Raw genomic sequence first — 18572 nt, forward strand, 5'->3', positions numbered from 1 at the left:
CAGCTCTGCAGGATGCCTGGTGTGTGACAGTGAGCTTAGGTCCATGTGTCTGTTATAAACGGCGTGGGTGCCAGCAAAAGCCATGCTACTTTTTTTTCACTCTGAAAGTGGTTTTGTATAGCAGGGTATACTTCAGGTTGCAGAGCCCATTAGACTACAAATTGATGCTTCCTAGAAGTTGCCTGCCTTGCTAAACGTGCTGTTTTGCTTGCTAGCAAATAGGCCATGTTGAAAATATGCAGCAAGCTGGATTGCTTGACTCCTTGTATTCCAGCACTTCTTGCTAGAAAAGACTTTCCTGGCTCATGCCAGGGGATGACTAGGGAACTGTCCCACTTTCTGGTGGGGGACACAGAGTTAAAGATGCACTAAACCAGATATTTCTGTTTGTTTGTAAATGCTGTGAAGAGAGCTGGTGCCTGTAGAATAATACTGCCTTTTTGATGGCCTCCTCTGGATTTCAAATGTCTTGCCTTGTTCTGTCCGGCTTTCCTTCTTCTCCTTTTGCTCATGTGGCCACACTCAGAACTGCAAGGGATGTCACTGGTCACTTAATATTTGTTTACAGCTTCTTGGGCCTTGCTGCTAAACTGTCAAAGATAGTCCCAGAAACAGGACACCTGGTGTACTTGAAAGAGGAAGGGACTCTTACAAGTATTGTGATGAACTGGGCTGGGAAACAGAGGAAGGCGTGTGTGTCCTAACTCAGCACGACCTTGGACGTAACGAAAACTTCCCTGCATGTAACGTGAAAACAAACATTGACTTAATCGCTCTGCATTTTCAAAACAGCCTGCCACTATTGCCTAATGCTTCAGGAGGGTGACAGGAGGACTGGGAAAGGGAGCAGCAGTGTCCTTGTATTTTGGATGGGAGTGGAGGCATGACCATACTCAAAAAGGAGGTGTGACTTGCTCAACACCATACTGAAGGCAGCTGGGTAAGAACTGGGTAATACCTGCTTTGTTGCTCTGTGCCTCCTCCTTTTGCCTGTTGTGGTTCCCCAATAGCTCCCTTTTTAAGTCTCGGAGTTGTGGAGCTCAGTTCTTTAGTGGCTTGAGGGGTCTCTGAGGTTCTTGGCTGTAGGGCTGTCTAGAGGAACACGGGTTTGGTACGGTGAAATGCTAAATATTTCTCCATCTCAAGACCTTGCAGTGATTCAGACACTCATAGGGGCTCTCCGGAGAGCTAATGCATTATGATGGCTTGATGGGGTCAGGGGCTTCTGGTTTAGGCTGTGGCAGGGGAGTGCCTAGACTGCCAGAAGCAAGGCAGGCAGTGGGAGCATTGGAACCTGCATCTGATTACAGGTCTAGGAGCTGTGTGTCCCACTGTGCAGGAGCTCCTGCCAGCCAAAGAAACCCTTCAGAGGGAAGAGAGCAGAGGGTTTCTTTTGGACCCTGCTTCCTTGCTTCTCTCCACCAGCAGTGCAGCACAGTGTCCTAACCTTTTGCCCACTTGAGTTCCCCTGTGAAAAGAGAAAATCCAGCTCGCTCTGTCACTCTGTCTGTCACGGTTGGTTTTCAGGAAGCAGGCGGATTCCAGTGAAATGTACAGTAGACCAATGACTCAGTTTGGTGAGTGAGGAGAGCTCTCTTGCCCTATCACATGGCCTGAATAATTGGCAGTAACACGATCGCTGCTGTTTAGGCAGCGCCCTGCTCCTTCCCGTCTAGGCTTGAACTTCATCTGAGCCAGATAAGCATATCATAAAGCTGCACTAGGGAGAAGGTCAAAGAACTGGAGTGCCCTTGGGACGGAAGCCTGGACCTCACAGCTTTTCTGACTTGTTGGTCTGTCAGTGCTCGTGGCAGATGGCACTCACGATCACTCTCTGCCTACAAGCAAATTAGCATGCAAACCTACATGCTGCTCTGGGATTCCTTCGGCATCTGGGGGCTTAACTCAGTGGGCTCAGGATGTAGCGGCCACCTTGCAGCTGAGTATTCTGCCTTTGATAAGCATATGACATGTTGGGTGTTTTTTCTCACAGTAGCATTCGGGTGGAGGAGTCCTGGGGATTCCCAGAGCAAGTGCAACTGAAGTGCATAGCAGGATGCTCTTCAGAAGAAGGAAGAGTGGTAGCTGGAACAGGATGGGAAGCCAGTGGCTCCAGGGCCAGCTACTGGAACATGGTCTAACTTTAGAAGAAGCTGGGAGCTGAGGGTCAGTAATTCCCCGGGCTTTGTTCCTGGCTCCACCACTGACTTGCACCCAGGCAAGTGACTGGCGGCAGAGGGAACTGTCTTTAAGGCTTCAGTGCTCACTGAAATCACTGGGCACTCTCCGCTCCCAAGCTCTGAAAATCAGGCCATTAACCATGCGCTGTGTGGGTTTCGTCCTCTGTAAGATGGAGGTAATGCTAACCTATTTCCTGGAGACTCTGAGGATCAGATCACTAAGGCTGTGCAAAAATGCGTCTTTCCTCTTTAAAGTGGCTAAGGGGGGGAGGTTTCTGTTTGGGAGCAAGTCAGCTGTTACATCGGCACTCTCCTGTAGTGATATGTGAGCTAAACCCAGTATGAAGTGGGGTTAAAGTCACAGTGGTTGTTGCTACAGAAGAATGCAGGCAGGTTATACCAGTATCATTTAATACTGATACACTCATTACCTCCGTCTGCACCTTAACTTTTGTAAACTGCTTTGGGATTCCTAGGGGAAGGATGGAGGCTTATTATTTTTCTCTGAGGTCTTTATTTAGACCAGTGGGTTTTCAACCTTTTTCATTTGTGGACCCCTAAAAAATTTTGAACGGAGGTACAGACCCCTTTGAATTGTCAGTGTGGGTATTCACATACTTTTGATTGATCATAGTCTTCTTTCATGGATCCCTTAGACATAGTCTGCAGACCCCCAGGGACCAAAGGTTGAAAACCACTGATTTAGACGCTTGAGGAACCTCTGCAGCTATTTCTTAGCTGCTAGGAGAGCTTTCAGATACGTTCCCATTATGTGTTACGCTGCCATTATTAAGGTGCAGCTATAAGCAGCTTAAAATATTAATAAGTTCATGTGTTAAGATGCACAAAATAAGAAGCACACAAAAATCACTGCAAACCATCAGATGTTTGTGTCCTTGCTGCTCCTTTAAACTGCTTTGTTTATTGAGAAGGGGAAAGCAACCAGCACAGGAACTATTTGATGGTGCTTACAACTGTATCCCAAAGAACTTTTTAAGGGGAAAAAATGACCAAGTAAGGTTTAGTGCTGAAGAGGCGGTATAATGGAAATACTGATGGCAGGTCTTTCTGACTGTCACAGTGGCTGCTCCTGTACTGCAGCTTATTGCAATTTAGTCTAATTTAGGTGTCAGACTTCCAAGTGGGTGAAGGGAGCACACAGATGCAAGAGTGCTGGAAGTTTGTTAGCTGACAAAGGAGTGTTGGGGTTTTGGGAACAAAAACAGTTTTATATGTTTGTCTATCCTGTTTTCTTGCACCTTAGTTACCTTTCCCAAACCAGTCTGTGCACTGAAGAAAGGGAGTTGGGTTTTACAAGAAATGTTCTGTGAAAACAGAAGGAGCTCATATTAATGTGGTGATGGGGGAGGATCATCCCAAACTTAGGATTGTCACATTACCCAAAGGACTTCTGTTAATCATCATTGTTAACCAGTGCCAATGAAATTTTCTTATTCCAGCACATATAGCATATGGCATCCTGGATTCAGTATGTGCCAAATATCTACAAATACTTAGCAATATATTTACAAATATCTTTGCTCCTTTGCTCTGTCCAAAACTCCCCAGCTGCTGAAGGCAGGGACAATGACAGCTCTGCCTTTAGGTACAGTTTTGTAATCAGAGACAAAAGTGCTAGCTGCTGACATGCCCTCCTGGGTAGAGACCTGTTTTTGGCCTGTAACTGCTTTTGTGAATGTAGATAAATGTTCTTGTTCAACTTCTTTGGCCATAAAGCCGTATCTGGAGGACTCGGATTTTCACTTTGTGGATTTGCAGGCAAACATCTCATAATTACTAGCACTTCCTTGTTCTTGCTCCTAGGGCATGCATGTATTGTTATGCACTTACCTTCCTCATGATGGTGTGCTGGTGATGCATTCTGGGCTGGTTTAATAGTGAGAAATTGGGTTTCCCCTTAACATCAGTCGGCCTTTTCTCTTGCTGTACACTAGAACGGAAATGGGCACTTCCTCATCGGGCTTCCAGCTTGTGTGCAGTCTAAAGGTAGCTTCAAAATTCAGATGCTGCTCTTCCAGGGTGTGAGCTGCAGACAGTTTTAACACCCAGTGAGATTCTGGTCCTTTTGAAGTCAGTGGGACTCTTACCACTTACCTCAGTGAAACCAGGACTCCAGATAGTGCTCAAAAGAGTCTGGTACTTTTTTTGCCTTCCTGGGGAAGTGTTATGCATTGCCAGAACTCCTGTTCTTATTTCCATGCCTGACATAGTCCCCTCTACTCAGCTTTCTACCTCCTGTTTACTCTCCCCTAATAGCTGGATCTGTTCTTTCTTATCTCCTGTTTGCTCACTCCTTGGTTTGTTTGTCCCTTTGTTTTGAGACTCCCCTTCCTTGATCCCTGCTCTGCAGAAAGCTCCACCCTTTGCAGGGTGGGGTCCAGTGGTGGTTCCAGGGGTGAGATTATGAGCTGTTGCAGCCTCACTGAGAGCTGGGGAAGAGAGGAGAGAAGCTTGGATCGCTGGGCTTCTGTCCGATTCTGTGGCCAGCTTCGTTTGAGGCTGCTGTGGGAATGGAGAGAAGGTGAGTGGTTTTCCCTGAGCTGCCCACTGCTTAACCACAACTGCAGGAGATGGCTCCAGTGAGGATGGGGAAGGTCAGGAGTCATGTGGCTCTTCTCTCCTGTTTTTTTCCTCTGGGGTCCTGAGCTTCTCCTCTGTTCACAGGTCAGGAAATGGGGTGCAGGGAGGCTTAGGGATGGTCTTGAGATCATAGCTAGAGACTTTGGCATCTTCCCATAATGTAGCCACACCCTTCACCCAGTGCTTCACCCTTAGCCCAGTGCTAGTGTAGAATGGACAGGAATCTCCTGTTATTCTGGGATGCCGTCCTGTGTGACACTAGAGCTGCTGTCTGTAGGGGCTCCTCCCTTGTCATCTCCCTTCCTCAAGTTCCTCTCGCACCCTGTATGTTTAGATGCTAGGCGGAAAGGCGCCAGCTTGACTGGGTGCCAGCAGAGATGGAGAAAACATACCTTTCTTTGTTTTTGATTATCCTTCACCTCCCATGTGACAGACCCACTAGTGCACATTGGGCCATGAGTGGCAGGGGCATCAGCATTACAGAGGGGAGCTGCTGGTGGGTAGGTATCTCTCAAATCAGGTCAAAGGACGTGGTCATCGTGGGTGACCTGAACTTTCCAGACATTTGCTGGGAAGAGCACTCAGCCAGGTCTGACTGCTCACGTAGGTTCCTAGCCCAAATGCAGGACCTCTGTCTAACCCAGGAGGTGCACAGCTCCACCAGGGGAGATGTCTTGTTGGATCTGGTGCTGGCCACGGGCGACGACCTGGTGAGGGGGCTGCCGGTGCTCGACCACCTGGGCAACAGCGATCATCGCCTGCTGGGATTCTCTATCCAGCGCAAGGCGGCAAAGGCCTGCAGCAAGGCAGCAGCCCTAGATTTCAGGAGGGCGGACTTCGAGAAGCTAAGGAGACTAGTCGGGGAAGCACGGAGGTCCCGGAGGGGAGGGGAGCCAGGTGTCCAAGAAGAGTGGTCGTTCCTTAAGGAGAGGATCCTCCAAGCCCAAAGGGAGGTAATCCCAACACGGATCAAAGGGAGCAGGGGGACGCAAAAGCCCCCATGGCTCACCAAAAGCATCTGGAAATGTCTCCTAGCTAAAAGGGAGGTGCACACCCAATGGCAGAGAGAGGCCACCCCCAGGAAGGATTATACTGTGGTTGCTCAGGGCTGCAGGGGGGCAGTCAGGGACTGGGACTAGCTTCCTGGATCAAGGACAACAAGAAGTCCTTTTTTAAATACATAGGGGGCAAAAAGAAGGTACCGGGTAACGTGGGGCCCCTGCAAGACATGCTAGGAAATCTGGTCGTCACACCAGACGACAAAGCTAACCTATTTAACGATTTCTTTGACTCCATTTTCCTGAGCAGGGACCAGATCAGCCCCCTCACTGGACCCCCCTCAGGCCCCAGGGGAGGCGCACCCAGGCCAAGGGTCAGAGAGGATCTAGTCAGGGAACTTCTGGAGGGACTGGATGTATTCAAATCAGCTGGTCCGGAGGATCTCCGCTCCCGAGTGCTGAGGGAATTAGCTGGGGTCATTGCGGGACCCCTGGCACGGCTGTACGAGCACTCGTGGTGCTCTGGTGTGGTGCCAGAGGACTGGAAGAGGGCCAGCGTGGTTCCCATTTTCAAAATGGGGAGGAAGGAGGACCCGGGGAACTATAGGCCGGTTAGTCTTACCTCAATCCTGGGCAAGCTTTTTGAGAGAATTATCCTGGCACATGTCCACGAGGGGCCAGTGGGGGGGTCATGCTTAGGGGCAACCAACACGGGTTCATTAGAGGCAGGTCCTGTCAGACCAACCTGGTGGCCTTCTACAACCAGGTCACCAAATCCTTAGACGCAGGGGTAGCAGTGGACGCAGTCTTTCTGGACTTTTGGAAGGCCTTTGACACTGTCTCTCACCCCGTTCTCATTAAAAAACTGGGGGACTGTGGTGTTGACACCCACACAGTCAATTGGGTCGCCAGCTGGCTGGAGGGCCATACCCAAAGAGTGATGGTGGATGGGTCATTTTCGACCTGGAGGGATGTGGGCAGTGGGGGCCCCCAGGGCTCGGTCCTCAGGCCCACACTGTTCAACATCTTCATCAGCGACTTGGACGAGGGGGTAAATAGCACTGTAATAACTCTGTAATGCTATTCGCAGACGACACTAAGATGTGGGGGGATGTGGGCACGCTAGAAGGGAGGAATAGGCTGCAATCGGACCTGGACAGGTTACAGGGGTGGGCGGACGAGAACAGGATGGGTTTCAACACTGACAAGTGCAAGGTGCTGCACCTGGGGAGGAAGCACCAGCACCATACCTACAGGCTGGGGAACTCCCTTCTCATCAGTGCAGAGACAGAAAAGGATCTTGGAGTCATCTTTGATGCCAAGATGAACATGGGCTGGCAGGGTGGGGATGCAGCCAGGAAGGCCAACCACACCTTGTCATGCATCCACAGATGCATCTTGAGCAGGTCCAAGGTTAATGTCGTTTTTGTCCCCTCTGTAACTGTACAGAATGCAGGGAAATAATGAAGGAGAAATACAGGCTGTATAAACAGTTCTGTGGCACTTCCTCTGATCAAGGTGAAACACCTGGGCTTTGGGATATTGTAACTGTAATAATATATCACAATCTTTTTACTCTCCTCTTTTCTTTTTTTTTTTTTGCATAGACTTCAGAACATTCAAGACTGGGGACAGATCCTTTAAACTGAGGCAGAGAGATGGGTAGTGAATTGTCCATGCTTGCATAGAGACCACTCTTAAACCCCAGAGGAAGAGCTTGGGTTGCCTTATTCTCAGCAGTGTACACTAATTTCAGCTTCCCCATATACTATGCCTCTAAGTTGCCTGCTCCTATCCAGCTCAGATTGGTAAGCACTGCAAGTTATTTTTCAGTGGCTCTAATGAACTTGGTGTGATGGATCTCAAAGAATGTGTGCAGACTTCAAGAGCTGCCACTGGACCTTGTATTGAACGGCACCTGAGTCTCCGCAGAGACCAGGGACTGACTAGGCTGCAGCAAACTGCCTTGTCCTCTGACTAAAGGGCTTGTTTTCCTCTCGCATGTCAAGTGAAGCAGAGTGGGTTGGAAGCTGGGTTGTCCCCTTCGTTGTCCTGGGGCTCTGGGTAAATGAAGGACCTCTGTCCCCAAGGCTGTCAGCCCAGCATCCTTCACAGAGATATTCACACCAGCAACACTTACCTTAGAGCAAGAGGACTTGGGTCAAGTTCTCTAAGCGGGGCTGGTGAAAGCCATGGGCAAGGAGGAGGGTGCCTTCCCCCTGCCTCAGTGTGCAGGCAGGGCCTACCCAGCCCAGCCAGCCAGCAGTGATGTGCAGTGTTATTTCAGAAAGTGCCAAAAGGTATGAATTACTGCAAGTCAGAGCCGCATCTGGAGGAATGTGCCAGTGTTATTCCAATGGCAGCATGCTGTGAAGATGATGAAGATGAGGGGGGCTGCGTGCACACGCCATTTCAAATGAGTGGTCTCGCCTTGCCCTCCCTGATGGGTCCAAGGGGCCAGAGGGGGCTAATAAGAGGCTGAATAATGCGATTGTGTGTGTGGATTTTCCACTGCTGACTCTTAGTTTCTCTTAGCACAAACATCCCACGCTCCCACCAGCTGCTGTTCCAGGCGACAGGGTTTTCCTGAAGCTTGTGCATTCGTTTATACAGAAATATATGTATATACATAGACATTGTAAAAAAGATTCAGCTCATTACACGCACGCTACGGTGAATAGTTTTTCCTCTGCGTGTGCCATATTCTGCCTAGCAGGGTGTGTGAGAGGATGCCAAGGATAACACAGCATGTGAATGGTCCCTCAGTGTTCCTGATGGGGCACTGACAGGGAGCGCTGTGCACTTGTCAAGGAACATATGTTGTCCTGTCTCGGCAGGGCTGTGCCGTGAATGAGAACAAGGTAATTATGCTTCCTAGGAACCTGGAATGCACCTTCCCCAGCCCCTCAAAATAGACAAGTGTGTGAAGCTACACCTTGAGGCAGAGGGAGATGTTGGCTTTCTTCCCTTCGGGTGTTGGGATCCCTAGAGCTGAGGACCTCTTGCTGAACAGGGGCTTGATATTTCAGGCTTCCTAACTTGGTCTCATATGCTGAGCGCTAGCTCCCTCGGAGAAGCGCCTTGGTCATAGAGTGCACTAGGCTCTTGTGCGGTGTCCTTGGGGTGACTCGCGCTTTGTCCCTCCGTGCCGTCTATTGCTCCCTGCTCTTGCAGATCTTAGCCCTCACCTGTGAACTGTGACTTACTTCGTGCAGTGTGCCTGGATGCTGCCTAAGTGCCACAGCTGGGTGTGGGGCTCTGCCAAGTAAAAGATTAAACCAACAAGCTGCAGGCCACCATGCTGCCATCCAGCAAAGGACACCAGCGAATGATATCCCTCCACCCCTAGGAAGAGCTGCCAGCAAGTCGCACTAGGTTACGAATTAACTCGGGCACTAGTCATGTAAGTGGCTTCCCTGGGTGCTGCAGCCCAAGCAACTTTAGGGTGCTGCTGCCTTGTGCCAGCTGAGTGACTTGCAGACTAGCTGGATTTCTTGTCTTCCACCCCAGCAGCAGGACCAGAGGGGGCAGGACACTGTCCATCAGAGTCAGGATTTTCCCTCATGGTGGAAGAAGTGTAGTGCCCAGCTCAACCCAGACCTCCAGGGAGCATTGAGCAAAGCCTGGGGCTACACTGTGAGAGGTTCAGCTCTTCAGACTGGTCCAATTTCTGTACATGAATGGTTTACCCATTCATGCAAAGGACAAACAGCACAGCAAGGACTGGGGCAAGCTTCCCTTTGCTGCCCTGCCAGCATGCCTCAGTCATGTTCCCATCTAAGGGATCTCCATCTCCATGCTTCCTCCAGCCCTTGGCTTTTCTGAGGTTCCCCGGGAGGGGGTTTGGGGGAACTCCATATGCTGAGTTTCACTGCTTTAACAAAACTGCTCTAAGACGGCACCGGTAGCTGAAGTGGTGGATTTCCATGGGTAGGTTGGGGTTGGAGCTGGAGTTGTCTCAGGCGGTAGGACCTGAGGTAGGGCTCTTGCATGAGTGACCCATCTCCCAAGCCGTCTGAACTGGAGGCTGTTGGAGTGTGCTTGAGAGACAAGGATTGATCATAGGGTGAAAGTCAGGAGGGGTGTTGTGAGCAGCATTTAGAAACCCACGTGAGCTAGAGATGTAAATACGGGGGGTTGGGAGGCAAGTGGATATGTGACTGCACACGCATTGCTGAAGATCGCACGCGACTGCCGAGTCATCTCAAGTTTTTATCGAGGGCGTGTTGCAGTGGAAGTAAATCTTGAGACCGAAGGAGGGGCAGGCTGGGGGGATGAGGGACTAGTGAGCAAATGTTGTCTTGGGAAGGCTGAGATGAAGACACTAGCTGGATTGTAGAGTGGCTCCTGTTGGTTGTGGTCGAGTGTGGTTCAGCAGCTGTGTGGAGCAACAGGAAAAAATTAAAGCAGCTTGCTTTTGGCAGAGGAATGGGGGCCAGTTACAACATGTTGAATAGAAATAAACGCACAGCACTAGGAGGGCTGGCGCTCGCAGCATGATCCCAGTAGAGCTGCGAGGCCCGCAGGAAGCTGACACTTGTGTGTCGCCGGGGCAGAGACGTTACTTGTAGGCAGCCACTGGGCTGAGAGCAGTCGTTCAGTCTTGGTCTTCCAAGCTCTAGGCTGATGCACCTTGGGTCTGATTTCTCCTCACTGTCTTAGTTCCATCATTAAAGCTCTCAGTCCATCCCCACCCACCCAATTTTGACCTAAGCCTACTAAGTGGAAGAGTCCTGGGCCTTTATCTTTGAGCACTTCTGCCTGTAGACATAAGTGAACAAGCCAAGTTCTCTGTCTTTGTGGCTGGCTCAGCCCAGGGCTGCAGCAGTGTTTGTTATTCGGAGGCTCCAAAGCCAAGGGCCTTTAGTTGCCTGCTTAATTCCTGCCCTGCAGCTCTGGTTGGGATTCTGCAGATCTGAATATTCATGGACAAGGCTGGGGCAGGATCCTGAATGGGCTTAATGCTGAAAAATGAATGCTGCAGCCAGGAGTTTGGGACTGAAGTCTCCGCCTTTACATTTGCTGTCTTCCCCCCCATTGCCCCCCATGAATCACTTTTCCTGGCAAGGGCCATTAGATCCAGCTCCCAACCCAACAAGAGCAGTTTATTAGACCTGCAGCCGAGAGAGAGAGAGAGAGAGAGAGAGAGAGAGAGAGAGAGAGAGAGAGAGAGAGAGAGAGAGAGAGAGAGAGAGAGAGAGAGAGAGACAGAGAGAGAGAGACAGAGAGAGAGACAGAGACAGAGACAGAGACAGAGACAGAGACAGAGAAACTTCTCCCCTCCCCAGAATTCCTAGCCCCTCCTGGCCTGCAGGTGAGGGATGGGGCCAGCGTCTTGCACTCTGGTCCTCTGCATGGCAGTGAGCTACATTGCTACCTCCTGGTTTGGTGTGGAGCCAAGGCTTTACATGAGAATCCAATTAGAAGTTGCTTGTTGTCCTGGAATTCATGACAGGACCTTCCTGAACAAAACGTATTGGAACGGGTGAGAATCACGGGCTGGAGCATAAAGTTGCTGATTCCTGGCTGTAACAATGACCTGGCAGAGGTCCCTGCTTCCCTGCCTGGCTAGCTGCAGAAGCTAGAGTGGGGCCAGCAGGATTTGAGCTTGTCCTCTCTTCGTCCCAGCTGCTATGTAGTTCAGTGTGAAAGCTGTCTTAATGCTGATGCCCTGCATTGCACCCCTCTGTGTGTCCACAGGCTAGTGGGAACAGCCTGGTAGGGTCCATCTCCAAACAGACACGGATGATGCCAGAGCTATGACAGGGGCTGCAGTCCTGGCACTGAGGGGTGATCAGTTATGGAACAGCTACAGGAGGAAGTACCTGAGGTCAGGGAAGAGGAGGAAGAAGAGGAAAAGGCAGTGACAGCAGCAGGTGGAGCCTTGGATACAAGTGGAGGACCGGATAGTTCACTGCCTTCCAGCAGCTACACAGGTAAGTTAGACGGGCTCCCTGGGGCCCACAGCAGATGTGCATGGGAAATGGTGGGGTGCTGGCTTTCCAGGAAAGGGGAAATACCTGCACAAAGAAACGAGTCTTGCAGCCTGAAGGAGTAAGATGCTGAAAATGGAGAGAAGCTCTGTACAGCTAGGACCAGGATTTCCACAGCAAAGTTAGAGGGATCCCTTCCTGTGCTGCATCTAACCTCATGTCAGGAAAGAATCTCTTCCCCCCTCAATGATGTGCCTGAAATGGTGGGGGAAACTTGCCCTCCTGTGAAGGAAGGGGCATTGGCTACTGCCATATTGTCTGGGCATCAGACTCTTTCTTTGCACTAAGCTGCAAAGGGCAGAGGATCTTCCCTGTGAATGGAGTTTAGTTTTAATCTTTCTCTTTTTTTTGAATGGATTGGTTGAGAGCCAAGTTCCTGAGAAGCTTAATCCTACCACTAAAGAGGTACCATTAACTGAGCAGTGGGAGAGGAAAGTTAGAGTGCTACACACAACTTTAGGTTCCTAAGTTTTAAGGGGAGCTAAATCCAGCCTGAATGCAGATAGAGAAAGGAAGAAAATACCATGCAGGTGGGCATTCTGGTGGTATATGAAAACTGTTGCTTGGTGCCAGTCGCATGCTTGACATGGCATGGGGCGCCTTACTTAAAGCCAGTCCCTAATCTACAGACCTGACTGTCCAAACATGATCTGAGGGCTCTGGCCTCTTGAAGAGAGGCCTCTCTTGCCTGGTTGCCCTGCTGTCAGAATTGCAAGCATCTGCCTGTTGTCACAGGCTAGGGACCCTCCAGTTTGCCTCTCTGTTTGCCTGTAGACCTTTCCCAGAGCTCCTCTCCATCCCTGTCGGACCAGCTCCAGATGGGCTGCGAGGATGCATCCTCTGGGATGCTGAACGTGGAGTGCAGGGTCTGTGGAGACAAAGCGTCGGGGTTTCACTATGGAGTCCACGCATGTGAAGGCTGCAAGGTATGGGGTGCATGCAGTGTTTAAGCTCTGTCTAATGGGAAAGGCGGGGGGCCCGTCTGTTAACTGAGAGAGTTGAATCTGAAGCCACCAACTTTGTAACAGGTTGGGCTTTTGGTCTGGCATTTTGTTGTGTAGCAAAGTGGGGAGGCAGTAATAATTGATTGCAAATACCATTCTAAGGCCTGATCCGTGGGTAAAAGAGGGCAGGCAGTACTGAAAGGGGCTGAAGTATGTCTGGAAGAGAGGCAAGAGCCAAAGCGCAGAGCTGTGCGCAGCACGAGCCTTCCCAGCTGTGCATCCCCTCGGTTCTCACCCCTTGTATTGTGCTTCATTCAGCAAATCTTTTATCACAGTGAGGACACTGGGCCAGATTTTCAGGATGTTCCCTGGCTGATCTCTGCTATGGGTCAGCAGCAAGCGTGGATAGTTATTGCCGTAGGGTCGTTTGGCCAATGCCTGGACATGATTATAAAATTCCTTCCCCCACAGCAGATGCCAGAGGGGCTGCAGTAGACATCTGGGGGCTGCCAAACATTCCTCAGGAAATGCTGGCAGCGGCTGGGACTTGGAATGCTGTTGCTTGCTTGCTTGTCTCCCCCTGCCGGCAACAGGCAAGATAGAGACAGCCACAAACGAAACATCTCTCTCTTTGGCAAGCCGTTCCCTCCTCCCCCTTGTGATAGATGTTTGGTTTGTTCTGAGATCACCTGAAATCACATCACTCTTGGCTCGGCAGCCTGGACCTCCACCCCTCCCTGAACCTGTAAGAGGGTCCGAGGCACTCTGAGCTTGGGGCACTGTAGGGCTCAGCTAGTTCTGAAGCCCTGTTGACTAATGCTGCTGTTCTTCCCCCTGCTCTCTTCCCCACCCTTGCCACAGGGCTTCTTCCGCCGAACAATCCGCATGAAGCTGGAGTACGAGAAGTGTGAACGGAACTGCAAGATCCAGAAGAAGAATCGGAACAAGTGCCAGTACTGCCGCTTCCAGAAATGCCTCTCCCTGGGCATGTCGCACAATGGTGAGGCCCCCATAGCCTCAAGAGTAGGGGGGTGGTGTCTGGGTGGGGGGAGCCTCACCTGTGTGTAGTATTCAGAATTGCCTAGGGATTGTAGGAACCCAACAGGAGTCCCCTTCGTTCATCCCCTGGAAATCAGGCCCTTTGGTTGTTGCCGCCTTTCAGGCATCTCTGACTGAGCACTCAGTATTGCTGATGGCTCCAGCAGGTTGGGAGCCTATGCTCTCCGGGGCAATGCTCCCTAGGCAGGTATCAAATAAGAGATGCCTCCAGGAACCTGTGCTCTGTAGCGAGTGTGGTAGGGTGGGGGCCGTCTCTGCTAATTGAAGCCGTGCCTCTTCCATGGTGCCTTCAGAGCAGCATCAGCAGATGGTCTAGGCACCCAAATAGCAAATAGCAATTAGCATTTGCCTTCCAGAGAGCCTTCCTCTTCTGAGTGCCTCACTGGCTGTGCACACGCTGCCCTGCAGCGCAGCTGTCCCCAAGGGGGGCAGCAGCCACACACGCAAGACAGTGGGCCAGGGAAAGACACCAGAGCAAGTGTCCTGCTTTTGGGAAAAGCACTGTTGGGCACACAGAGCTGGAGCCACCCATGGCCTTGAGTTGTGCTTGGTGTCCTGAGAAGGAAGGCAGGGGGTGAGTGGCTTTCAGCTCCGTTTCCTTTCTCATCCCAGGAGCAGTTGGAGGCCAGCTTGGCCCCAAAAACAAATCGAAGAAGCTTTACAATTGTCCTTCCTCATACTGGCAGGGGTAATTTGGAGCTATTCCACCAGGCGAAGTCCTCCCAGTGCAGCTTACTCCCACCATGCCCCTGCTTCCCTTGCCACGCATGCTAAGAAAGATGTGGCCAGAAGTAGAAGGCAGAGAGCTGTCTGTTGTACAACAAGCAGGGATTCTCCTGTGCAAGAGAATCTCTGCTCACTGCTTAGTTATCCCCTCATGAGCAGCACGTAGGGGATATGCAGGAGGCTGGGATCTGGCCTGTAGTGCTAACCCAGAGCAGAGGCCAAGTTGGTTTAGGTCTGTAGCTCCAGGGAATCAAGTCCTCCAAACAAAGTGCTTACACCACAACCTACCCCTTGGTTGCTGAGCTTCTTAGTCTGTAGCAGGAGGAGCCCTGGCTTGGGAGCCCTTCCTTTGCAGTGCACGTCATGTGTTGGCTGCTGAACCAAGGAATTGCTTTTTTGCTGTTTGTTCCTGGACTGTGTGCTGTCCATGGGCCCTGGGTGGTTTCCATTCCTTTCCACGTATGGGGCTGGCAGAAGCAGCACAGATGGCTTTTCTGTCTTCTGTCCAAAAACACAATAATCAAAAGCACAAGCATCGTCTTCCCCTCAGTCGTGGCAGAGCCTGTCCAAGAAACAGGTCTCTGGGGAGCCCATACTATTCCGTAGCACTTCTAGCGTAGCTCTGAACAGGGGTCTTGCTGGGAAATAGTGGTAGTGTGGCACTGAGCCACAGGCTCGAATCTTCCAGGGGCCCCTGTAGCTTCGTAGTAAAGCTCCCAGATACCCAGATCCCAGTTGCCCTGAAGATATGTGTGTTCTTCTTGATTGGTTCCTTGTTGTCATCTCCCAGAGTGCCTTATGGTGCCCATTTTGTCATGTCACAGCCATCCGCTTTGGCCGCATGCCAGAGGCGGAGAAGAGGAAGCTGGTGGCGGGGCTGACAGCCAGTGCGATCAGCTGCCAGAACCCACAGGTGGCCGACCTTAAGGCCTTCTCCAAGCACATCTACAATGCCTACCTGAAGAACTTCAACATGACCAAAAAGAAGGCAAGAGGCATCCTGACTGGGAAGGCCAGCAGCACCCCGGTGAGTGCTCTAGGTGGGCTGCAGAGGGCCAGTGCTCTAGGCCAGCCATCTTCACCTTAAGGCAGGGGCCGTCAGAAGCATTTAATACCTCAGGATCAGGCCCACAGGTACTGCCTGCCTGGGGCAACCTTCGTGCTAGTGTTTCACTCTCTAGTGTTTGGCACTGGAGTTGTATTTCTAATGCTGCTGTGATCAGACCAGGCCAGAAATTTGATCCTGTGATCTCCCTACTGGATGAACCACCTGAATAGTGGGCCAGGCCCTGAGACTTGTCCTGTAAGGCACCGAGGCAGAAGGCGCTCGCCTCTTCACCAGGTGTGAGGGGAAAATGTCTGCTTGTTGAGAAACACAGCCCAGTGTGGTGCTCATGTTAAAATGTGCCCGTCGGCTCTGAGGGCAAAGTGAGCCCTGTTTATAAGAACTCATGTAGTGTGCTGGGTCTGGAGCCGGGAAACCCTGCTCAGTATTTATCGTAGCTGTTCAGGCCTTCCCTTTTACCTACCCCATCCCCTCCCCCCAGCAAAAGCTGCTTTTCATCATGGCAGGGTTGTTATAGTGGGAGCATCAGCCTGATGGCAGCAGTTCCCCTTTTGATATCTCTGTAGAGTCTGTGATTGAAAAGGAATTGCCAGATAAGCATGGGTAAATTCTCCAAGTGCCTACATTAGCAAGGTTGACCCGGGAGCAACTGAAGCAGAATTGGGGAGCTATGCAAAATGGTTAAACCCTTGAATGAGCGACCCAGTCCACATGTAGGCGTCTCGGAGCGCCCTGGTTCCCGGAAGTAGTGGTTATCCCTTTCAGTCTTGGGTTTCAGCACTAGAAGAATCTAACACAGGAGCAAATGAGCATCTTCAGCTGCATGGAGTGCTGCAGTGCTGCTCATGCTGTGGCAGGATTTCCAAGGATCTGGCTGCAGCAGCGCAGTGTGCAGCCCAGAAAACACCAGCAGGGAAGCACCCCCACAGTAACTTGGCCAGCAAATAGGCTAGGTGAGCATCTCCAGGCTAGTGACTCAGTGGGCTTTATTGCATCCAGCGTTGCTGCTGGTTAACCAGGAGCAGGGTGACCATCCTCAGAGCACAGGCTCACTCCATGCGAGTGGCTGTGTGATGCTGCCTAGAGACGCCCACATGATCCATCACTCTTCTTATCACTGGGTTCCCGCCATGGGCTACATATTCCTTGAAAGCAGGAGGCAAAGAGATACTGTGGATATCAGGGGTAATAGAAAGGAGTAGGGAAGGTACAAAGAAGGGGGACAAGGATGATGACTGGTATGGAGAGTCTTCCATGTGAAGAGAAACTAAAGAGGCCAGGCCTGTTCAGTTAAGAGAGACATCTGAAGGAGGGCATGATAAGAGTTTACAAAATATTAAATGGCAAAGAGAAAGTAAATGGAGTTACTATTTACTGTCTCTCACAAAACAAGAACTAGGGGTCACAAAATGAAACTAGTAGGTAGTAAGTTTAAAACTAACAAAAGGAAGTTCTTTTTCACACATCATGTCTTTGAAGCATGGAATTTGTGGGCACCAGATGTTGCGGAAGCTGACAGTTTAGCCAGATTCAAAAAGGGATTAGACACAGCCTTGGAGGAAAGGGGCATCAGCAGCTATTGAGCATGGGAGTTAGGAATACAGCCTTTGAATTAGAAATTCCAAGACCTTAAATGCTGGAGGCTGCAAATGAGAGAGGAACAGAGTGGGGAAAAAACCTGATCGTACCCTGTTCGCTCTCCCTTTTTTAGCATCTGCTCTCTGCCATTGTGTTACCCAGAGACTGGGCAAAATGGACTTATGGTCTGACCCAGTATATAGCAGTTCTTATGCTATTATGTTAATTAATAGGATAGTGTTCTGAATTGCCTTCGATATCAGAGACAGATCAGTGTGTTTGGTATAGCTGGGACTTTAAAGCCCTGGGCAGAGATCTCACCTTTCACTTCTCTTTCACGTAGCCTTTTGTGATCCATGACATGGACACCTTGTGGCAGGCAGAAAAGGGGCTGGTGTGGAAACAGCTGGTGAATGGGATCCCCCCATACAAAGAGATCGGAGTCCACGTCTTCTATCGCTGCCAGTGCACCACTGTGGAGACTGTGCGGGAGCTCACGGAATTTGCCAAGAGCATCCCCAGCTTTGTTGGCCTCTACCTGAATGACCAAGTGACTCTACTGAAGTATGGAGTGCATGAGGCCATCTTTGCCATGCTGGCCTCTATCATGAACAAGGACGGGCTTCTAGTGGCCAACGGAAATGGGTTTGTGACACGTGAGTTCCTGCGTAGCCTGCGCAAGCCCTTCAACGAGATCATGGAGCCCAAGTTCGAGTTTGCTGTGAAGTTCAACTCGCTGGAGTTGGACGACAGTGACTTGGCTCTGTTTGTGGCTGCCATAATCCTGTGTGGAGGTGAGTCTAGGCCTGGTAGCCATGTGGGTGGCATGATTGCTGGGGGAGGAGCATGGAGACCCCTTGGCAGGTTGTGGGGTTGATGTGAAGCTGTTGCTGAGGGGAGCTAGACCCTGCTGCTGGGCGGGTGATCTGCTGGCTGGAGCTGGGGTTTGAATCTGGTGAATTCACCAAAAGGAGAATTGCATAGACCTGAAATTCAAGCCTTCCAGCTTCTCTGCTGTACTGGCTATACACACCTTGGTGTTTCCTGTCACCACCATGAGGTGAGGCTGTGAGAAATAGAGCAATGGGGTTAAAGCCACCGTGCCCAGAACGTGCTGTGACAGGGGTTGTTTAGGGACCAAGGACTTCTGGCTTCTTCTCTGATGCTGACTCGGTGCATAAGTTTGGTCAGGCTGGTTAGGAGTACCCTGTGTGCTCCCCCGTGGCTAATGTTTAATACAGTGATTCTCAAAAAAAGCCAGCCCCACAAGATCCTTTTAAGGGTGCCATGCAAAGGGATCAAAGCATTCCTTAAGGTCTTTGCGCTGCTAGGTGTGCAAACACCGACATGTGATTCACAGGATAAACCCAGAGATTTCAAATAAGAATCCACAGGGTCAAAAACATTCTGCCCTGCTGCACGCTTTT

General features: G+C 50.8%; 1 protein-coding gene across 7 annotated transcripts in view; it reads left to right on the top strand.

The window, feature by feature from the left end:
- PPARD (peroxisome proliferator activated receptor delta) overlaps positions 1 to 18572 on the top strand; it is a 29512-nt gene that overhangs the window by 6976 nt on the left and 3964 nt on the right. For 4 of the 7 annotated variants that reach the window (XM_090025213.1, XM_090025211.1, XM_090025218.1 and 1 more), the window contains 5 exons: positions 11480 to 11715; positions 12547 to 12698; positions 13578 to 13716; positions 15326 to 15528; positions 17489 to 17939. In XM_090025213.1, coding sequence (XP_089881339.1) covers positions 11580 to 11715; positions 12547 to 12698; positions 13578 to 13716; positions 15326 to 15528; positions 17489 to 17939 — 1081 coding nt within the window. In that variant the 5' untranslated portion in view covers positions 11480 to 11579. Of the gene's footprint in view, positions 1 to 7386; positions 7588 to 11479; positions 11716 to 12546; positions 12699 to 13577; positions 13717 to 15325; positions 15529 to 17488; positions 17940 to 18572 lie in introns of all 7 variants that reach the window. The other 3 variants (XM_090025214.1, XM_090025219.1, XM_090025215.1) reach the window with 1 other exon arrangement.

The sequence above is a fragment of the Crocodylus siamensis genome, chromosome 13 (assembly GCF_052110815.1).
Source record: "Crocodylus siamensis isolate JL-2025a chromosome 13, ASM5211081v1, whole genome shotgun sequence".
Lineage (NCBI taxonomy): Eukaryota > Metazoa > Chordata > Crocodylia > Crocodylidae > Crocodylus > Crocodylus siamensis.